At 37.1% G+C, this 22,637-nt stretch overlaps 1 protein-coding gene across 17 annotated transcripts in view; it reads right to left on the reverse strand.

Annotated features, from left to right (window-relative positions):
* Positions 1-22,637, reverse strand: part of PKP4 (plakophilin 4) — a 272,470-nt gene that overhangs the window by 107,078 nt on the left and 142,755 nt on the right. For 15 of the 17 annotated variants that reach the window (XM_066278742.1, XM_066278740.1, XM_066278741.1 and 12 more), the window contains one exon: positions 20,892-21,004. The exons of the other annotated variants lie outside the window; for them this stretch is intronic. In XM_066278742.1, coding sequence (XP_066134839.1) covers positions 20,892-21,004 — 113 coding nt within the window. The remainder of the gene's footprint in view (positions 1-20,891; positions 21,005-22,637) is intronic. 17 annotated transcript variants of the gene reach the window in all.

Genomic DNA, 22,637 nt, shown 5'->3' on the forward strand with positions numbered 1-22,637 from the left:
GAGTAGAAAAATCTATGCAAGAAACAGATTAGATTGATTTGTTATTAAATAGATTGTGAAGCCTGAGGGAGGACAGCTAAAATAACAATTTAGTCACTACAAAGTCTGGCAAACTCGTCAGTTGTCGCACCCCCCTACCCCTTGGCCATGTTCATTTTTACAGCAAGCTGATTAAATGCTGAAATGCACTAACGGATGGCTCTCACTTTTAGGTAGACAATCACATTTCATATTTCCCTTTCCATACATCACTGGCTTAGAGCTGCACAGGTGGTTCTCTGAAGGGTTTTAAGGAAACATTTCATCACACACATCAGTCTTTCTGCTCGTTCTTAACTTGTCAAATGGTAAGGAGAATGTAAACCTAACATTAACCTTACTTTATTTATCATGAATATTATGGTGATTAGATGAAAGAATGGTCAACTTTCCCCCTGAAAATAACAAACTGGAGAATGCTTTTCAATATTTTTTTCCAGAATCTCTGAGTTAATATCTACACGACTTCTTATAACATGTTTGTAATAAATCAGGAACAGAAATAGTAGCACTCCACTTTCCATTAAGGAGAGAAAAGAGGTAGTGGACATGGGGCTGGGCCTAGAGGTTTTACAATTATCTTTGTCTATTGAGCATGGTTCCATATACACTGTGTCTATTTGAGGTAGTGGAGTGGAGTTAAATGAGGTAACATTTTCTCAAACCACTTACTGACACTCCAGTGGAAAATTAAAAAGCAACACTATGAAAATATCATCCTCGTGTCAAAATCAGATACACGATAATTAAAACCAAAGAAAAATAAAACAAAATACCCACCAAAACAGGAGCCCTATTAAACAGAAGATAATAGGTAGAAAACATCGAGCACTGCAGTCTATCATGCAGTAGGTGCTCAATAGCTATTGTTTCCTTCCCTAAAATATATATAATTACAAAGAAGTATTTCACCTAAGAATATGAGAAAGAAAAACACCAAGGTAAGGCCTCCCTGGGATACTGTCAGAGCAAACAATGTAATCTGAAAAACACAGTGTGCTCCTTACAAAATTAAAAATAATAAAATGCGAATATATACATATTTATGCTGCTACTAAGGTGCTATGTTATTTTGCTAGTCATGCATAATTATCCCTCTGCTGGAAATTTCTAGGCTTTTGTATTCCTGTGTCTCTACAATAAGCCAAAGGCATTAATATTTATTGAGTAAATTTAGAGAAGACATCATACACATCTGGAGAAAGAAAAAACAGAGTAACTAAAGGAAATGTGGAAATAGAGAGTAATGTTAGTACAATCTGTTTGGGCTTTCACTTACCCTAACATGGAGTTCTGGATAATTTAGTATTTATTGTATATCATGTATAGAAGGTTGCTTCTTCTACATACTTGTCATAACACTAAAATATTTGTATGCTAAAAATAGATTAATATGGTGTGCTTTGGGCTGTGATGTACTAAGATGTGATATACTATCGTATTTTAAGATATATATCTCAGAATTATTTCAGCTAAAAAAACTAATGTTAGAAATAAAAATAAATAAAATTACTCATTTATAAAATGGACAAAGAATGTGAATAGAAGATAAACTCAAATGGATTATAAAAATATGAAAAGAGACTCAACTAGTCATCAAAAAGAATACAAAGTAAAATGAGAACATTAGATTGGTAAAATTTAAAGAACCAGCCTAATATTAAATGTTGGCCAAAAGAAAACAAAAAACAAAGAGATCCTAGAATGTTTTTATACACTACCTAATAGGATACAATTGTTGAGTTACTTTAGAAAGCAATTCAACAAAATATAAAAAAAAGGAAAATATGCTTTCATTTTAACACAAATAATACCTTTTTTTTTTTTTTTTTTAGGTGAGAGGAGAGGAGATAGTGAGATAGACTCCCGTAAGCATCCCAACCAGAATCTACCTGACAACCCCATCTGGGGTGAATGCTCGACTACTGAGCTATTTTCAGTGCCTGTGGCTGTTAGAGCTATCCTCAGAGCCCAGACCCAGTACTCGAACCAATCGAGCCACTGGCTGCAGAAGTGGAAGAGGGAGAGAAGCAAGAGAGGGAGGGAGAGAGAAGCAGATGGCTGCTTTTCCTGTGTGCCCTGACTGGAAATCAAACCTGGGATCTCCATATGCTGGGCCAATGCTCTATCCACTGAGCCACCGGCCAGGGCTAATATTCAACTTCTAATGACATATTTTTTAAAATCTTACATATATAATCAGAAGATTTGTCAAAAAGTATGCACTGCTGCATTACTTACAATTTTAAAAAGTGGAAGTTAAATGTTCTTTAATAGGGGGATGGCCAAAGTTTAATATTGTATGATATATAACAGTAGTTAAAAAAATAACCTAGAGGCAGTAACAAGAGACAAGGAACATTACGTAACACTAAATGGATAAATACAAAAAGAGGATATAACCCTTGCAAACATATATGCACTCGATATAGGTACACCTAAACTATATAAAGTAAATTTTGGTGGGGAAAAAAAAAAGATTGATAGTAATATCATCATAGAAAGGGATTTTAACACTCCATTGACATCAATGGATAAAAATTCCAGACAAAAACAACCAATAAGGCAACAGTGAACATAAATACACACTGGACCAGATGGATTTAATTGATATTTATAGAACATTTCATCCCAAAGAAGCAGCATATACAATCTTTTCAAGTGCATATGAAACAATCTTTAGGATAGACCACATGTTAGGATACAAAACCAATCTTAAATTCAAGAAAATTGAAACCAGATCAAGCATCTTCTCTGACTCCACTGGTATGAAACTAGAAATCAATTACAATTAAAAAAACTAAAAAACACTAATACATGGAGTCTAAATAACATATTATTGAACAATGAATGGATTAATAATGAGATCAAGAAAGAAATCATCTCTCCTCTTTAAAATGAATAAATAAAACCTTAAAAAATATATATGTGTATATATAAGAGAAAGAAATCAAAAGTTACCTTGAGATAAATGAAAATGAACACACAACCACCCCAAATCCATGGGGAAAAGCAAAAACAGGCCTAAGAGGAAAATTCATAGCATTATATACCTACCTCAAGAAACAAGAAAAACTTCAAATAAACAATTTAGCCCTATAGCTAGACGAACTAGAAAAAGAGCAACAAAGACCAAAGTAGCAGATAAAAAGAAATAAAGATTAGAGTGAAAAAAATGAGAGACTAAACAAACAAACAAACAAACAAAAAATCAATAAAACCAAGAGCTGCTCCTTTGAAATGATAAACAACATTGATAAATCTTTAACCAGACTCATCAAAAAAAGAGATAATCCAAATAAAATCAGAAATGAAAGAGAAGTAACAAACCACAGAAATACAAAGGATTGTTAAGAAAATATTACAAACAAACATGTGCCAACAAGTTGCAAGAGCTAGGCAAACTGGATAAATTCCTAGAAACATACCATCTTCTAAAACTGGGTTAGGAAGAATCAGAGAATCCGAATAGATAGACTACAACTAGTGAAACTGAAGCAGTAATTCAAACAAAACAAACCAACTCCCAATAAACAAAAGTCCTGGACTGGATGGCTTTACAGGGGGATTTTATCAAACATTCCAAGAACTAACACCTATCTCTTTCAAATTATTACAAAATTTTCTTTTTCTTTCTTTCTCTTTCTTTTTTTTTTTTTTTAACAGAGACAGAGAGTAAGAGAGGGGATAGACAGGGACAGACAGACAGGAACGAAGAGATGAGAAGCATCAATCATTAGCTTTTTGTTGAGAGTACAAAATTTTCAAGAGGAAGACTCCCAAGTTCATTTTACGAGGCCAGCATTAACCTAATTCCAAAACCAGATAAAGACACTAAATAGAAAAAAAAATTATAGGCCAACAGCCCTGATGAACATAAATCCTAAAATCTTCAAAAATATTAGCAACCTAGATCCAGCAATATATTAAAAAGATCATATACCATGATGAAGTGGGATTTACTCTGAGAATGCAAGGTTAGTATAATATCTGCAAATCAATAAACATGATACAGGACATAAACAAAATGAAGGATAAAAACCCATCATCATACCAACAGATACAGAGAAAGCATTTCATAAATTCCAGTACCCGTTTATGATAAAAGCTCTCAATAAAGTAGAAATAGAGGGAACATACCTCAACATAGTAAATTCTACATATGACAAACCCACAGCTGATATCATAATAGATGGGCAAAAACTAAAAGGGTTTCCCTTAATATCAAGAATAAGACAGGCATGTCCCCTTTCACTACTTTTATTCTCACTGTACTGGAAGACCTAGCCACAGCAATCAGACAAGAAGAACTAGAGGCATCTAAAGTGGAAAAGAAGCGAAACTGTCATTATTTGCTGATGACATGTAAATACCCTAGACTCCCCTAAAACCTACTAGAACTGATAAATTCAGTAAATTAGCAGGATACAAAATTAATATTCAGAAATTGGAGGGATTTTTATACACTAATAATGAACTATCAGAAAGAGAAACTAAGAAAACAATTCTATTTATAATTACATAAAAAATTGTACTTGAAAACATTATAATAAATAAGTAAATCAGAAAAAGCTAAAAACTATGAGTTCACACACAGGTGAGATATAAAACTGAGACTCAAAAACATAGGTAAAAGTGAAATGGTTGCCAGGGGGGCAGAGGGTGCAGGGGAGGGCAGTAAAGAGGGACAAATATAAGGTAATGGATAATGATTTGATTTTGCATGATGAGCACACTACACAATCAACACTTTATAGAAATGTTTACCTGAAACCTATGTATCTTATTGATCAATGTCATCCAATTACATTTAATTTCTAAATAAAAAAAATTAAAGTACCTAGGAATAAATTTAACTAAGGAGGTAAAAGACCTGCATTTATTAAATTATAGGATATTGAAGAAAGAAATTTAAAAGGTACATATAAGTGAAAGTATATACTATATTCACTGACAATAAGAATTAACATCATTAAAATGTCCATATTACCCAAAGCAAATAGATTCAATACGATTCCCATAAAGATACCAATGGCATATTTCACAGAACTAGAACAAATATTCCAAAAACTTGTAAGAAACAACAAAAGACACCAAATACCCACAGCAATCTTGAGAAAGAAGAACAGAGTTGTAGGAATCATGCTACCTGATTGGAATCAAAACAGCACAATCCTGCATGTAAACAAGCATTAATGGAACAGAACAAAAAGCCCCAAAACAAACACACATCTATGGGTAATTAATATTTAACAAAAGAGGCAAGACCTCACAATGGGGTAAAGAAATCTGTTCAATAAATGGTGTTAAAAAAATTGAACATGCCCTGGCCGGTTGGCTCTGTGGTAGAGCGTCGGCCTGGCGTGCAGAAGTCCCGGGTTCGATTCCCGGCCAGGGCACATAGGAGAAGCGCCCATCTGCTTCTCCACCCCTCCTCCTCTCCGTCTCTCTCTTCCCCTCCTGCAGCCGAGGCTCCATTGGAGCAAAGATGGCCTGGGCTCTGGGGATGGCTCCTTGGCCTCTGCCCCAGGCGCTAGAGTGGCTCTGGTCACAACAGAGCCATGCCCCGGAGGGGCAGAGCATCGCCCCCTGGTGGGCGTGCGGGTGAATCCTGGTCAGGCGCATGCGGGAGTCTGTGTGACTGTCTCTACCTGTTTCCAGCTTCAGAAAAAATACAAAAAAAAAAAAAAATTGAACAGATACACGCAAAAAGAAATAAAATAGACAGCCTCCTTATACCATATACGAGAATAAATTCAAAATCGATTAAATACTTAAATGTTAGACTCGAACTCATTAAAACCCTAGAAGAAAACAGGAAGTAAAGTTTTAGATATTATTGTGTTGATATCCTATTTTTTCTGATATGTCTCCTCAGGCAAGGGAAACAAAAAGAAAAAAATTAACAAATGGGACTACATCAAACTAAAAAGCTTTTGGCCTGACCAGGCAGTGGCACAGTGGATAGAGCATCAACCTGGGACACAGAAGACCCAGACTCCAAACCCTGAGGTTGCGGTTTGAGCACAGGCTCACCAGCTTCAGTATGGCATCAGAGATGTGATCCTATGGTCGATGTCTTGAGCCCAAGGTTGCTGGCTTGAGCAAGGGGTTGCAGGCTCAGCTGGAGCCCCAGAGTCAAGGCATGTATGAGAAAGCAATCAATGAACAATCAAGGTGCTGCAACTACAAGTTAATGCTTCTTATCACTCTCCTTTCCTGTCTGTCTGCCTCTATAAAAAATAAATAAAAGCTTTTGCACAGCAAAGGCAACCATCAACCAGATGAAAAGATAGCCCATAAAATGGGAGAACACAGTCATCAATGATACACCTAATAAGAGGTTAATTTCCAAAATTTGCAAAGAACTTATATGACTCAACACCAAAAACACACAAATAATACAGTTAAAACTGGGCAAAGGACCTAAACAGATACTTTCCCAAAGAGGACATAGAGATGGCCAATAGGCATTTGAAAAAATGGTCAACATCAGAGACATGCAAATTAAAACCACAATGAACTTTCACCTCACATCTGTCAGAACAGCTTTCATCAATAAATCAACAAGCAAGTATTGGCAAGGGAACTCTCATGCACTGTTGGTGGGAATGTAGACTGGTGCAACCACTGTGGAAAGCAATATAAAATTTATTTAAAAATTAAAAATGAAACTGCCTTATAATACAGCGATTCAACTTCCATTAATGTATCTAAAGTAACCCAAAACACTAATTTAAAATAATAGACACATCTTATGTTCACTGTGGGGTTATTTTATAATAGCCAAAATTTGGAAGCAGCCCATGTGCCCATAAGTAGATGAGTGAATAAAAAAAGCTGTGGACATTTATACAACAGAATATTACTCTGCCATAAAAAAAGAAGGAAAGCTTCCCTTTTGTGACACCATGTACGAACCTGGAGAATATCATGCTCAGTGAAATAAGCCAGTCAGAGAAAGAGAAATACCGTATGATTTCACTTATAGGTGAACAAAATGATCTAACAAACAATAGAAGCAGACTCACCAATAGAGAGCAGACTGACACCTGTCAGAGGGGTGGGGGTGGGGGTTGAGGGCTGGGTGAAAAGGTAAAGGGATCAAGCAAAAACAAAAAACAAACTAACAAAACACTGTAGAACCCAAACTCATATATACAGACAACAGCACGGTGATTGCCAGAGGGAAAAGGAGTTTGGGGGGTGGTAGAAGAGAGTAAAGGGGAGGGGGAAAAGGTGGCACAAAGAGACTTGACTTTGGGTGGTGAGTGCCCGATTCAGTGTGCAGATGATGTGTTACAGAGTTGTACACTTGAAACCTGTATGGTTTTATTAACTAATGTCTCCTCAATAAATTCAATTAAAAAAATTTAAGTCCCACAAAATTCATACAGAAAATAAAATATATACATGGTACACTAGTTGTTTCAGTGGTGGAAAGTACTTGTCCCTAATCAAAACTGATTATTGAATTACTGTACATCATGATATACCATTAAGGAAGAGAGAAGTGGGGAGGTGTTAATAAATAATTAAATATCCATTTACCATCACACACACACACACAACCTAGATCTACACATATTAACAGAGACAGATCTCAAATACAGAGTAGAAAAATCAAGGTACACAATGGTACATAGACTAGAACATTTGTGTAGGTTAAAAGAGCAACATAAAACACTTGCGAGGGATGTACAAATATTGATCGACTTACGACCTATGCACCTTACAACCATTCGACTTTATGACCACAATAGCTAGCCACGACTGCTCCGCGTCTGGCAGCGCAAGCGTTGCCCAGCTGGGTGTACGACAGTGCGGACCAGCTTCCGACAGCACTACCACCTCTGCGGGCACCATTTCAACTGTTATCCCAGACTCGGTACAGCAATTTGTGTTTTTTGTCTTGGATATTTTTCATCAAACCCCTCCCAAGATGTCTACCAAGAGGAAATTGTCTTTGCAAATATTAAACCAGTTGTACTGGTAATGCAGTGGTTTACTTAAACCTGACGAATGTAAAAATAAGAAACAAAATGGTGTAGAGATGATACAAATGTCATAAAATGAACAAAGAAAATTATGATATATAACAATGAAAGAAAATTATAAAATATGACAAAGATTTTTATAACATCATTTCACAGTACTGTACATATAGCCTACTCAACTTACGACCAAATCGTGTTACGACCGGTCTGTTGGAACCAATCATGGTCATAAATCGAGCATTAGCTGTATATGATGGATGTCTGTGATATAAAAGTATGCAAAGCAAACTTGAAGACTGTATACTAGTGGTTAGCTATTGGGAAGGGATAATGGGGGAAGGGGGGCTCAAATGATATGTTTAATATATTTTTAGCCTGACCTGTGGTGGCGCAGTGGATAAAGCATCAGCCTGAAATGCTGAGGTCACCGGTTCGAAACCCTGGGCTTGCCTGGCCAAGGCACATATGGGAGTTGATGCTTCCTGCTCCTCCCCACCTTATCTCTCTTTCTTGCTCTCTCCCTCTCTCTCTCTGTCCCTCTTTATCTTCTCTCTAAAAATGAATAAAGTATTTTTTAAATAAAAAAAATCAATGAGGAATTATCAATTTTCAATTCTGTGATGATAGTAATTAAATTTTTGTTATACTGTTCTCTACTTCTTAGTATTTTTTAACATTTTTCAAGATACAGGCAAAAAAATATAAATAAAAAAATCAAAATATAGTAACAAAATATATGATTAAAGTAATTATTAATCCCCATAAAGTAGTAAAGGTAAACTTTTCAGAAAGCAATTTGAAATATATGAACTATTTAAATTACTTTATAATTTATCAATATATACAAATGATTAAAAAAAACACCTAAGGGTGACTTAGGAATAGCTTGTGACTAAGGGTGGAAGCTATTCTTGTATGGATTCAATAATTCATCACTGTTATTTTAAGAATAGTAATTATAAAATGTGACCTATGAAAAATTACAGAAAATGAAATGGCTCTTTAATAGATAATAATGGCATGGTACATATATTTTAGATACCATGGGCTTCTAAATTTTAACAAGTGTTTTCCTTTACATTAATCAGAAAAATTAATACAGCTGGGCTGCCTCCATATTAAAACAAATGTATAAAATTCTTTTTAAATAATCTGAAACTTTGATGCTAATTATATAAACTTGATCTATTCTTGTGGTTCCTTTTAACCATATCATCCACTTAACATTTTTAAATGCTCAGTCTAGGAAATAGGCAATTCATTTTGAAATATTTATTCATTATGATCAAAACATTCTGTTGTATAATGTTCTAGGTCCTTAAAAGATTTTATTACTTATGAAAATTACTTGGGGCTTAAAATTCAAATTTACAAGGTTATATTCTTAGGTTAAAATAGGTTAGCTTACTGGAATACTGCTTCAATTACCTTGGGCCCCCAAGCCCTAGAGAAGATTTAGTTTATATGTTTAATTCAAATGGGCAGACAGTTGCCATTTGGACTTGTATGTCCCAGATGAAACTGGCTCGTGACAAGAATGGCAATGAGTAGTAGTAATTAAAATGCCTCTGGAAGAACTGTGTTTGAGCCAACTGCTCCAGATAAATGACTTCTGTAGAGCTGCAGGTCAGCCATAGACACATTTACAGCTTTCAGATGTAGTACTTTTTACTCTGTTTACAACAGGAGTTGCATCATAAAAATTCAGTGTTACAAAATTTGCTCATAAGAACATCTATTTAATAAATATTCACTGCAGAGATATCCAAGAGGGTTTCTGATAATTATACATTCAAATATGAAATAGTTTATTCTTCACTTAGTCTGAATTAAAAAATGAAGCCAGAGAGCTTTTATTTGTTTGACCATTAAGAGAGTTATGTTACCAAATACGCCAACAAAGAAAATTGGGATAACTATATTCTGATGAGTATCACAGGACTCCCAAACAGGCATACCTACTATGCATTTACAAGTAACTCAACAGGGATAACTAACTCAGCAATATACAGGGATTTACCTTAACAGAAAGCGAAGGAGAAAGGAAAGAAGGCAAGCCCTTGTGAGGGAGCAGAGTGTGGGTAGAGAAGCTAAGGGGAATCTCTTCATTGCTGTTTCTCTCCCTGACCCTAAACTAAGAATACTCAGAGCAAAACCTTTGGGATTTTCCTCTTGTAAAACCTAAGACATAGGAGCATTATTCACAATAGCCAAAAGGTGGAAATAAACCGAGTGTCCACTAGCTGATGAATGAATATACAAAATGTGGTATATGCATACAATGGAATATTATTTAAAAATAAAAAAGGGATGAAGTACTGATACATGCTAAATATAGATGAGCCTTGAAAACATCATGTAGGCTGAGGGAAAGAAGCGCATCACCAAAGGCCATACATCGTATTATATTAAGGAAATGTCCAGAATAGGCAAATCCATAGACTCAGAACGTAGACTAGTGGTTCCCAGCGGCTGTGTAGGGAAGGATGAGGAAGGAGTGCTAATAAGCAGAGGGTTTCTTCTGGGGTTGATGAAAACATTTTAAAATTTAAAGGTGGTGTTGGGTACACAACTCTTTGAATACAATAAAATACAATGAATTTTATCCTTTGAAAGTATGGTGAAATACACTGCTCACAAAAATTAGGGGATCATGGAACATGCAGATACTCCAGTACTTTCAGCCTTTTGTAGAATTCATTTTCACCAGTGAAATCAAGTTGGTTTTGCATCTCATTTGCATAATCAAACAACTTTCTTTGACTTGTCAGTTGCTTTTCTGATGTTCTTGTTTAACAAAAAGAAAAATCAAATGCTTCTTTTTTTATTGCTTCATATTCAATTTTGAAATGTCCCCTACTTTTTGTGAGCAGTATGTATCTCAGTAAAATGATTATTTAAAGAACTCAGGTTTTGGTTGGTGAGACCATCAAAGGTCAAAGGGATAAACTTTATCAAGCATCTTCCTGAAGTGATGCATTAAACAAATAATAAACGGTCTAAGCACAAACATTTGATCTCTACCAAGACTCTTCATTTTTAAAGAATGCATCAGTGAGGTTTATTTCATAATGACTAAAAAATATATGCTGAAGACTTGAACCATAAAAAAGCCTCTCTGCTACTATCAGCACTTAAATGTTTTTAGAATTTTTATTAGTATCCATGGAAGCCTGATGGGCACCAGGAGATGGTCCTATACACTGCAAAGATTACCTGCATAGCAGTGGGGAATCAAATCCTTTTATTAAAAAATAACACAGTTCTTTTCTTAAGCGGCAATAAAAAGACTGTTTTTCAAGATTGTATGATCTTTTTGAAACCATAAAGAATTCTATTTTAGCAGGGCTTTACACTAACTGAGAAGGGAGAGATAATATTAGAAAGACTGTGAAGTTATTTAATTTCAATATTGCCGACCATTTCCCCTCTCATTCAGCATTTCTTTCAGGGTCTGGAGTAACTTTCTAATATCAGCAGAGGCCAGTTCAAGGATGGACAATGTGAAGGGACCAACTGCATCCGAATGGGGCAATCAAATTCTAACTAATGTACAAAAATAAAATTTAAAACTGTGTTTAATTCTAACAGTTGCCCTTAACACTTAATAATTTCTATAATTATTAAAAGGTCTTCTTTTTAAGTGTCTCTTTTTTAACTTCAACATAAATGGAAAGTTAGTGCTCTATCTTAATGAGAGGACAAGCTATGATTTATAAGATAAAATATGTGGAACCAATTTATGTACCCCAAAGAAATAAACTTTCTCTTTCCCCATCTACAACTTACCTAGAAGCAGCTGAGAAGCAAAGCCTCTCAGCTCCTGGGCAATGGTAAGATTCCAAGTCATCATCATGAATAGTTTTGAAATTCCATACAACACAATCTCAGAGATAGTTTCTTGAACTCTAAGATGATCATATTTTCATTTACTGACTCTACAATTCAAACTATATATTCTTTTTTTACAGTTTTGGTACCCAACAAGATGACCCACTAATGTGATTTCTCTGCTTGCGTGAAACATGCAACACAGGCCACACCTTGAATACTTGATGGGTACATTCGCCTGCAGTATTTCCCCTGTCCAGGTCTTCTACCCACAGAGTACAGCTTGCCATTGGAAGGCTGTACTGATTGCCAACCATTACTAAATTAGCATCCCTAGGCTGGTGGTCAACCTCAAACTACCTGTCCCGAAGCCATGAAAAGTTAGGCCTGGTATCAAAGTTGGACTTCAGAAAAAAGATAAAATATTAGCTAGACTAATTACCTCAAACTTGTATTAAAAAAAGAATTGAACATAAAGGTGTGTAGCAAACTTTTAAAAGTGGTGGCTTCTTTTTGTAGGAGTAATGGAAATATTGTTATATTGATTATGGTGGTTACACAATTACTTGCCAAAACTCACAAAACTGGATGCTAGAGGGTGAATTTTGCTGTAACTTACACTTTAAGTTAAAAATAAAGCAACATAAGCCTGACTTGTGGTGACACAGTGGATAGAGCATCAACCTGGGACAACCAGGTTTGAAACCCCAAGGTCTCCTGCTAGAGTGCAGGACCATTAAATCACTGGTCTGAAGTCAAAGCAGAGGCCTCTTGCTTGAGCCCAAGGTCGCTGGCTTGAGCACAAGGTTGCTGATCTGAGCAAGGGGTCACTGGCTCAGCTTGGGTCCCACCACCACCAACACCATCACCATCAAGGTACGTATGAGAAGCAATAAAAAAAAAACTAAAGTGAAACAACTACAAGTTGATGCTTCTCATCTCTGCTCCTCTACACCTAGCTCCTCGATCTTCCTTCTTGTCTCTCTCCCTCTAAAAAGTAAAATTAAGTAAAAAAAATTAAATAAAGCAACTTAAAAACAAAGCGATTACCTCCTTGAGCCAAACTGGAGTGTCAGAATTGGCCTCCTGGAGAATTACTTTCAGCTAAGGCAGTGGTAGGATTCAGCCAGTTCGCACCAGTTTGGCTGCCCAATGTGGAAACCACAAATTTACATTCCTTACTCTTTTGTAATGTTCATCTGCGCAACAGTGTATTCTAAGCATCCGTACTAGTAACCTTCATTCCATCCAAAGATGAAAAAAAGTGCAAGTGAGGATGACAATCAAGAATATGGAAATATCTTAAATAACAGCTTTATTGTTTTTTGTCAAGTATTATTTAATATTTTTCCATTAATATTTTAAAACTTTTATAATCTAGTTTTGTGTACCTATTTAAGTATTAAGTGCATGAAATAATAAACTACCTTTTAGTATACTGTTTTTTTATACTTAAAACAGTCATTAGAGCAGAGAATGGACTGTTAAATTATTTGAATCCCACTACTGCACTAAGGTGCTTTTCTAGCCATTTATATTCTTCTATCCAGCAATAGAAGAAAAAGCCCGATGAGCCTGACTTTGTAATTTAGAGACAAGACTATGGATGTAGTTTCCCTCATCATGAAGTGGTCTTGCAGAGGTCACTCATAAGAGAAACCACTCATTCTCAGACTCAGCAATGGTGGATTCTCTTGAGACACCTGATTCTTATCTTCTGGACACTTTAAGTCATGTAATTCATTAGTGTTTCTTTCTTTAGCATGGCTGCCAGGACAGTTAGAGCTCCCTTTGCATTTAGTTTTAGCAAATACACGCGATGTTAACAACATACATTTTATGTACAATTTTAACCTTGACTCGATCATATTTTTCCAACCTGTATCTTCCCTTTGCCCTAAATTTTTGTGTTTTTTAAAGATGCTTTAAATACTTTTGGAATGAGGTAAAATATTAAATACATAAATAACTAGAGTATACTCAGTACAGATATAGAAAGGTTGTAACTTTTCAATTAACTGATTCTACAGCCTACCTTTGATGAAGTGAAATATCAAATATGTAACTACAGTATACTTATAACAAATGCAGAATACTATCTTCTCTATTAACTGATCCCAGAGCCTATTTTAAATGAGGTGAAATATCAAATACATAAAGAACTATACTATATTCAGTACAAATGCAGAAAAGCTAGCCCTGGCCAGTTGGGTCAGTGGTAGAGCGTCAGCCTGGCGTGCAGGAGTCCCGGGTTCGATTCCCAGCCAGGGCACACAGGAGAAGCGCCCATCCGCTTCTCCACCCTTCCCCCTCTCCTTCCTCTCTGTCTCTCTCTTCCCCTCCCGCAGCCGAGGCTCCATTGGAACAAGGTTGGCCCAGGTGCTGAGGATGGCTCTATGGCCTCTGCCTCAGGCGCTAGAATGGCTCTGATTGCAACAGAGCAATGCCCTAGATGGGCAGAACATTGCCCCCTGGTGGGCATGCCGGGTGGACCCCAGTTGGGCACATGCGGGAGTCTGTCTGACTGCCTCCCTGTTTCCAACTTCAGAAAAAAAAAATACAAAAAAAAATGCAGAAAAGCTATAACTTCTTTATTAACTATTTCCACGGTCTACCCTCAATGAGGGGAAATATTAAATACATAGATAGTTATTAATGCACAAGTAACTATAGTGTACTTGGTATAAAAGCATAAAGTCTGTAACTCCTGTATTGGCTAATCCCGTAGCTCACCTTCAGGGGTTTTCAGAGTTGGAGTGATAATTTTTGGTCTGATATATCATCTTTGAATATAGGCTCCATGAATTCCAGATTAAGCATCATTACATATTGATATTGCTTGTGGTATCAATGTTTTGCAGTAAATAAAACAAATGCAAAATCATATCAGAAAATTGAGTTTTTAGTACCTTATTTAGAAATCAGTACTTCTAAGAAGTTATTAATAGAAAATCAAGCAATCATTTTAATCATTAGTATTTTTTAAAGTTCTCAACAAGGCATATTGAAAGTGAACTGCCAACGGTAATTGTGTGATTCTTATGTTAGGACACTCTCTAAAATAATAACAGGGAGAACAATATTCTAGTTTCTCTATCTAGAAAATGGGAACATCTCATGACATGTTAAAAGTCATCTTTGGCACCGCAAATGTGAGCAAACAGAAGTGCTCAGTTTCAGAGCCACTGACTTGGCAGAGGGCTCCACAGTCTACTATTGAGCACAATAGAAGAGCTATGTGTTCAGTCGTACCTCACGGCACTGCCTCCTTTTTAATAGGGCGAGGCCAATAATGGCACGGTTTGGACAACTCTGGATAACTCTAAAGTAAATGAAAATATCACTTTATTTCCCTTTGTGTTATTAATGTCAGTCTTTAGTCTAGAAAAAGAAAGGAAATCTTACAGATCACCTTACAAACTCTGACATAGAATCTAAATTAAAAATAAAAGGGGACCATTTTGCTAACCTAACTTCACTTAAGAATGATAGAAGCTACATGACCATAAGCTTCAGTCCTACTTTTCATTTTCTTTGAATAAATCAGAAATGGCTAACAGGAAAGGGGGCTCAATCAGAGAGCTGATTTCTGTTTTTCTGTATCTTTAGATTCTGGTTCCAAGACTGACAACTGGAGGGAACTGGAAGAAGGGAGATGTCTCAAATGACAATAAAAACCCATGCTGCTCCTGAGTTGGGAACCGAAATATAAACGGTGCACTTTTGCAATCTGGATATCTTGGGGACAGAGGTGCTGGGCCTAACTCCCCACCTCACCTGTCTAGTTAACAGAGCTACACCTGATTCTCACTTGTCCCACCCATGTTCTCCGGAAGAGACTAGAAGCTAGTTTCTTATGGTGTAAAGTTAGATTTGAATGGTATGGTGGGGGTTGTCTTTGAGTTGTCTTGGAAACAACTGAATTGCTAATGGACCACGTTTTATCCCTGAATAAAGGCTGATGCGCTATTGGGAGCAGCCATGTTATAGCTCAGGAACAGTAGAGACTGTTCTCTGTGCCATCCTCCTGAACCCATTTTTATGTATATATCTTTAAGTCTCTGTCTATCATTTATTCAATTCCATACCTTTTCCTGTTTGAAGACCCCGTAATAGACTTGTGGTGGCTGGACCATGACACTCCTGCCCTGGATGGATAGCTCCATGGGTTACAGCATCAGCCCAACACACAGAGGTTGCCGGTTTGATTCCTGGTCAGGGCACATACAGGAACGAATCGATGTTCCTGTCTTGCTCTCTCTCCCTTCCTCTCTGGCTAAAATCAATAAAGACAACAACAACAACAAAAAACAAACAAAAAAACCTATGCTCCCTTCACTAATACGGCTTCATACCGGGTTCCTTGCAAGTGTGTTAACCTGGTGGCCTCATAGCAGAGTAACTGTGTCAACAGTGTCCTTAAGGTCCACTGAAATGCTCACTGATAGGTGAGAAAAGGGTACATGTGAGAAAGGGTAGACAGAGACCTGAAGATGACAGGTAGATAACCTAATGGTAAATCATCCTTACTTGAGCTCAAAACACACTGGGCTTCATTAAGGTTCACTGTTCATTCAACGAACATTTGGCTGGATGCCTGCCTGCTGAGCACCAGGCCCTGTGCCAAGGCTGTGAGGTCGGCCTAACCACTCACAGGAGAGCTGATACAGGCACAGAGGAATAGTTAAGAGTTCAGATAAAGAAAGATGACTTTCCTGAAAAAACTTGGGGAAGGCTGTAAGGAAGCTTTAGCATTTAATGGGGAGCATTGAGAATACATAAGAATCCAACCTAGGATGGAAGGAGGGCAATCAGAGTAGACCAATTATCATTTCAACCAGAGTTCACTGAAAGAAGAAACCACCTTCCTTATAACCCTTAAGATTCTATAATAGGGCCTGACCAGTGGTGGCACAGTGGATAGAGCACTGGCCTGGGACACTGAAGTCCCATGTGTGAAACCCTGGGATTGCTGACTTGAAGTGCACGCCTGCCAGCTTGAGCACAAGGTCACTGGCTCGATCTGAGCCCCCAGGTCAAGGCGTGTATGAGAAACAATAAATAAACAACTAAAGTAATGCAACTAGGAGTTGATGCTTTTCATTTCTCTGCCTTCCTATCCCTCTCTGGGGGGGGGGGGGGGGGAGATCCATAATAGCTTCCTCTCCTGCTGCCTGGCTTGTCTTCACTCTGACCTATACACCACACTATCGGGATAACTGCTGCCAATGACAACTACAACCACAACAATAGCAACAGCGACTCACAATAGGTCTCCCCTTTACAAACCTAAGTAAGGTGAAGCCTATCATCACCCTGGTTTCCAGTTCTGCACCAATCAAATGTCAGCTTAACCTTTTCAACTTCATAAATCACTAGGTCCTTTTAGAACACATCCTAGACACTGCTGAGCCACTTAAGCTTCAATAGAACAGCAGATCATTTACACCTTGTGCATGCTTTCCACTTTCCTCTGGTCAGCCCAGCTCCCGTTTCTGCAGGGCCCATCCATTCAGCCAGCACTCACTGACTGAGCCGCAGCGACATGCCAGGTACCGTCCAGACACGAACCCCAACTCACTGAGAATATTACCCACATTACTGACAAATTTTTAACAAACCTATGGATTTAGCTAATTCAACTATGTAACCTTAAAATCATTTAATATTTTAAAACTTAAGAAAAGTGTGGAAAAGAATCTAATAGCCATGTGCATATCAAACATCCTCTCATTTAACAGATGGTAATATTTTGTCACGTTTGCTTCAAACGGCAATTTTAATAGCACTTAATTCCTGATAGCCTCCTCCTCCCTTACTTCTTGAATGTACCACTATCCTAAACTGATGTCACTCAAAAATATTATTTTACTACACATGCATACATTTATAAACAATAGAAAATATTGTGCAGTATGGTAATATGTATTTTAAAAATGTTCACAGTAATATTCTTCTATTCCTATTCTTTTGCAACTTGTGGTTTTCACTTAGAAGTCTGTTTTGCAAAGATGTCCACGTTGATATAGACCTAATTATCTCATTTTAACTGCTCCTGAGTTTACTTATCCAGTTTATATCACATTTCCATTCTGATGGATAATTATGTTCTCTTTAATATACTACTCACAAAAATTAGGGGATATTTCATAATGAATATGAAGCAATAAAATATCCTCTAATTTTTGTGAGCAGTGTATTTTACTTTTCAAATGTTGTAATAAACATCCTCATGCCTGTCTTCCTGTGTACACCTGTCAGACTTTCTCCATTGATACCAAATTCTTGAAGTTTCATTTTATTTATTGATTGATAGATTGATTGATTGTAGAGAGAAAGATAGAGAGAAAGGAGGTGGGGAAGCAGGAAGTATTAACTTATAGTAGTTGCTTCTGGTACATGCCTTGACTGGCCAAGCCCAGGGTTTTTAACTGGCAACCTCAGCATTCCAGGTCAACACTTTATCCACTGCACCACTACAGGTCTGGCAATTCTTGAAGTTTCAAATCTTCTTCTTTTGCCTGATTCTCACTCACTGTTGAGATTTTGTGGCCCTGGCTGGTTTGCTCAGTGGGTACAGCGTTGGCCTGGCATGGGGATGTCTCAGGCACACATGAGAAGTGACCATTTGCTTCTGTCCCTCCCACTTTCTCTCTCTCTTCCCCTCCCACAGCTAGTGGCTTGGTTGGTCCGAGTGTTAGCCTCAGGTACTGAGGATAGCTCGGCTGATTCGAGCATCGGCCCAAGATGGGGGTTGCCAGGTGAATCCCGGTTGGTGTGCATGCAGGAGTCTATCTCCCCTTCTCTCACTTAAGAAAAAAGGGGGGGCGGCCCTGGCCGGTTGGCTCAGCGGTAGAGCGTCGGCCTAGCGTGCGGAGGACCCGGGTTCGATTCCCGGCCAGGGCACACAGGAGAAGCGTCCATTTGCTTCTCCACCCCTCCGCCGCGCTTTCCTCTCTGTCTCTCTCTTCCCCTCCCGCAGCCAAGGCTCCATTGGAGCAAAGATGGCCCGGGCACTGGGGATGGCTCTGTGGCCTCTGCCTCAGGCGCTAGAGTGGCTCTGGTTGCAAGATGGCGACGCCCAGGATGGGCAGAGCAATGCCCCCCTGGTGGGCAGAGCATCGCCCCTGGTGGGCGTGCCGGGTGGATCCCGGTCGGGCGCATGCGGGAGTCTGTCTGACTGTCTCTCCCTGTTTCCAGCTTCAGAAAAATGGAAAAGAAAAAAAAAAAAAAAGAAAAAAGGGGGGGTAATTGATTTTGTAATTTGAGTTTTATAATATCTGATTGTGAACTCATTTTTAGTGATGTTAGTTTCTCACCTGGGGATTCCTGAACAATGTGGAGTTACATTTGAATTCCAAATCCGTATGTGTATAAGTTTAGGGTTAACCCTTTGAGCATCACGCAGCAACCTTAAGTGCTTACGTACCTACCACCTTGAGCACACACAAGGCCAAATTCTTGGTCCCTGCATAGGGATAAACCCAAGACTCTAATGTTGTGAGGATTTGACTGTCCCAGGCCTCCTACAGAGGCAACTCAAATACTCCTGGTGCTGGCTTTCAGCTCCCTTTCTAGGTCTTATGCCTGGGGGTTTTCCTTTCTCTTTTGCTATTTCCCCCCGGTACTGACTTGTATTCCTGTAAGTTTCTCAACAGAATTTCTACATTAGTTTAGTTAGTTAATTTGCAGAATTAAAGTCCTAACTAAGTTCTGTAAATGTTCAATTAGTTTTTCTATTAATATAAAATTATATATTTTAAAAATGTTGGTCCATACTTTTTGGAAAAATACAATACCATATTATTGAATTTATGAATTGCTCTTTTTGGTGCTAATAATACAGCTAACTTAAAAATACTGAATAGAATTAAAATTAATTTTTGACAATTTTAACTTCTTTGACAAATAATTTCATTGAGTATTACAGAGTTCAAAATTTCTGATTTATAATTTTACAACTAGCTTGTAATTTTTCTTCCTATAAACTATGGCTCGCTATTTAAACATAATTTGATATTTGTGTTTTAAAAGTTTTATTGATCTTATTTGTATACTTTAAGCCTTACTAAGAATATTAAATGTACAATTGGTAAGGGTCAGAGATGAAAAATTTCATGAGAACACAACTTACCAACCTATTATTTTCAAGTTTATAGCAGGAATTAGGTAGAAAAGATAAACTGCATTCTCTTCACTAAGAATTTTTTTTGGCTTTGAGTAACAGAAGATATTGAGAAATCGAACAATTATGACGTTAGAAATAACTGAGAGCCAAGTTACTGTGGACACATACCTAGTTAGGAGTAAACGAACCACGCTTAAAAATGTAAGTGATGGAGTACTTTAAGGCAGCCTTTAATGGGATATGTAATTACTAAGAAAGAAATTCACAGAAAGGATGAACAGGGATATCACCATTTGGTGCTTATGACAGTAAGTTTTATAGTAATGATGTTTTCAAATAACACAAAAGACTATTTAAATATATAATTAAATTTATTCAAAGTTAGTAATATACTAGTTTGAATTTACTATATTTCAATACACTAAGTTATTTCATATAGTAATTATTTCAATAGAGAATGATTTTACAAGAGGTTTAAAAACATTCAAGGTATTTTCAAAAGCTAACTAAATGTTATCATTTAAAAACATTTCCTAATTAAAAAAAATCAATACCAGGTTTTCAAAGCTAGTTACCTTTACCAAATAATTAGCAATTAATTGTGAAAACTATCCATTAACTGTATCTGCATGTGAGAAATCAAATTTCTAAAATGTAGCACAGTAGCTTTTGCTATGGAAGCTTACCAATGCCATATAAAATATAACAAGCACAGGACTGAAGCATAATCAATACTGCAAGAGGCTCCTCAAAATTAGAATTGACATTTTTTGTGTCAAATTCAGAAAGGCAAATTAATAGTGACAATGCAAATAGATCATTTGCCGCATCTAGACCAACTTAATAAAGCCTGTAACTTGAAGGTGTGTAAAAAGCTAGGGCCGCTGGCCCTGTACCTGGTGCTGGCGATGCTTGGGGATTCTGCTCCAAGCCTACATCTTTCTAGCTGACTGGCAACAATCTGCCTTTCCACTTCCAGTTCTCGGGTAAGTCGCTGAAACTGAAGCTCCTGTGATTCAAGGAAATAAAAGGAACATAAGGCATCACGGTTTGCTGCTCAAGCGGATATATGAATGTACGTCACAGGAAACATAGGAACAAACCATAACATAACACTATAGTATGACTGTGAAATTAGCATTTTTGATGTAATTGCAAGCCTAATAACCTACTGATTTGTAGCTTTTTCAAACTTAAAGGCACTAGAAGATTAGCCATTGTTTGGGACTGAAAAAATGTGGATATATTTCATTTTACTTTTTTTGGTGCTAAGTGAGGTCTTTACACAGCACTTCTGGTACAGTGCTGTATTAAACACAAGGGCTGTCGAGTCTTTACTTGATATGTCTACAATGGTAGCACAGCAGCCAGTACAAGCTCTTCATCCTCAATAGCTAACTTTTATATCCCTCATACTGTATGTCAGCACAGCCTTAAAAAACATAAATTCCCATGAAAATCAAAAGCCTCTTTGTTAAGGGGGAAACATTCTCACAGAAAAATGTCTTGCTATATTAATCTACAACATCAGCAACAAATTTTCTATTGCCACAAATGTCTTCATGTGTTGTTGTATGAAGGGGAGGAAAGAAAAGTCTGAATAATAATATAAAATTTTAAATTATATTAGAAAGCTAGAAACATTGTGAAGAAATTATATTTTTTATTCTATGCTGCATTATGAGGGCAAGGAGTTCTACTATAGGAGAAAAATGTTTTAACTTTTTTCGTACTTATCTCATTGTTACCTTGACAGTATTTTAGTAACTAGAAAGTGTGTCATCAAGCAAGTACACTACACCAAGGCTTTAAAGCCACAAATAACATCTCCAGCTCCCCTGTGCCATATTATTTCCTTACAAGTCTACTCAAAGCCAAAGCTGAACTTCTAAGTTGTTTCATTGAATAGTGACTACTAATTCAAAACACCAGGCACATAAACTATAAAAATACCTGAAATAAAAATATCTGAAATATTATTTATGACCATATGTAGGTATTTATTTGCATGCAAAGACAAAAATCAATTGGAAAAGTATTAACTCCCTCTAGAATCAAGCAAACATGCAATTGTCTGACAGACCTGGCTATGCAAATTCTACAAACTAGTCTTATAATCATTTTTCAGAAACAGTTCCTGAACTCCTTACTGCTGTCTGATAACGAGAATCCTTTTCTAATGAGCCTGACTAGTGTTGGCGTCCAGGGTGGGCCTGAATGTATAATAGTTGTCTCCATAATGCTGTACAACACAAGCATAGCAGGTAAGTAGGACATTGCCCACCTTCCCTAACAATTCCTGGACCACTGATACTTAATAAATGTTCAGACACAAAAGACCAGATAGATAATAATCTTATAACATTCAGTATCAGGCTAAGATAATTCCATTTAAGGACAAATTGTATTGCTTACTCCACACTTAGTCCTTCTTTACCCTTAAATAGTATCATATTTTTCTGTGGTATGCTGCTATTCTTTCAACTGTTTTACTCAACTGTTTATTATACACCTCTTTTCCCAGAAGAATGGCTGATTGTGTCAAGCTAGGCCAGGAAAGGACCATCTGTGAATCCCCAAATATTCCTCGAGACGTCACAGTACCTCAGTGTTCTGAGTTCAGTGACTACTAGAGGTTGAGG

Source organism: Saccopteryx bilineata, chromosome 5 (assembly GCF_036850765.1).
Source record: "Saccopteryx bilineata isolate mSacBil1 chromosome 5, mSacBil1_pri_phased_curated, whole genome shotgun sequence".
NCBI lineage: Eukaryota > Metazoa > Chordata > Mammalia > Chiroptera > Emballonuridae > Saccopteryx > Saccopteryx bilineata.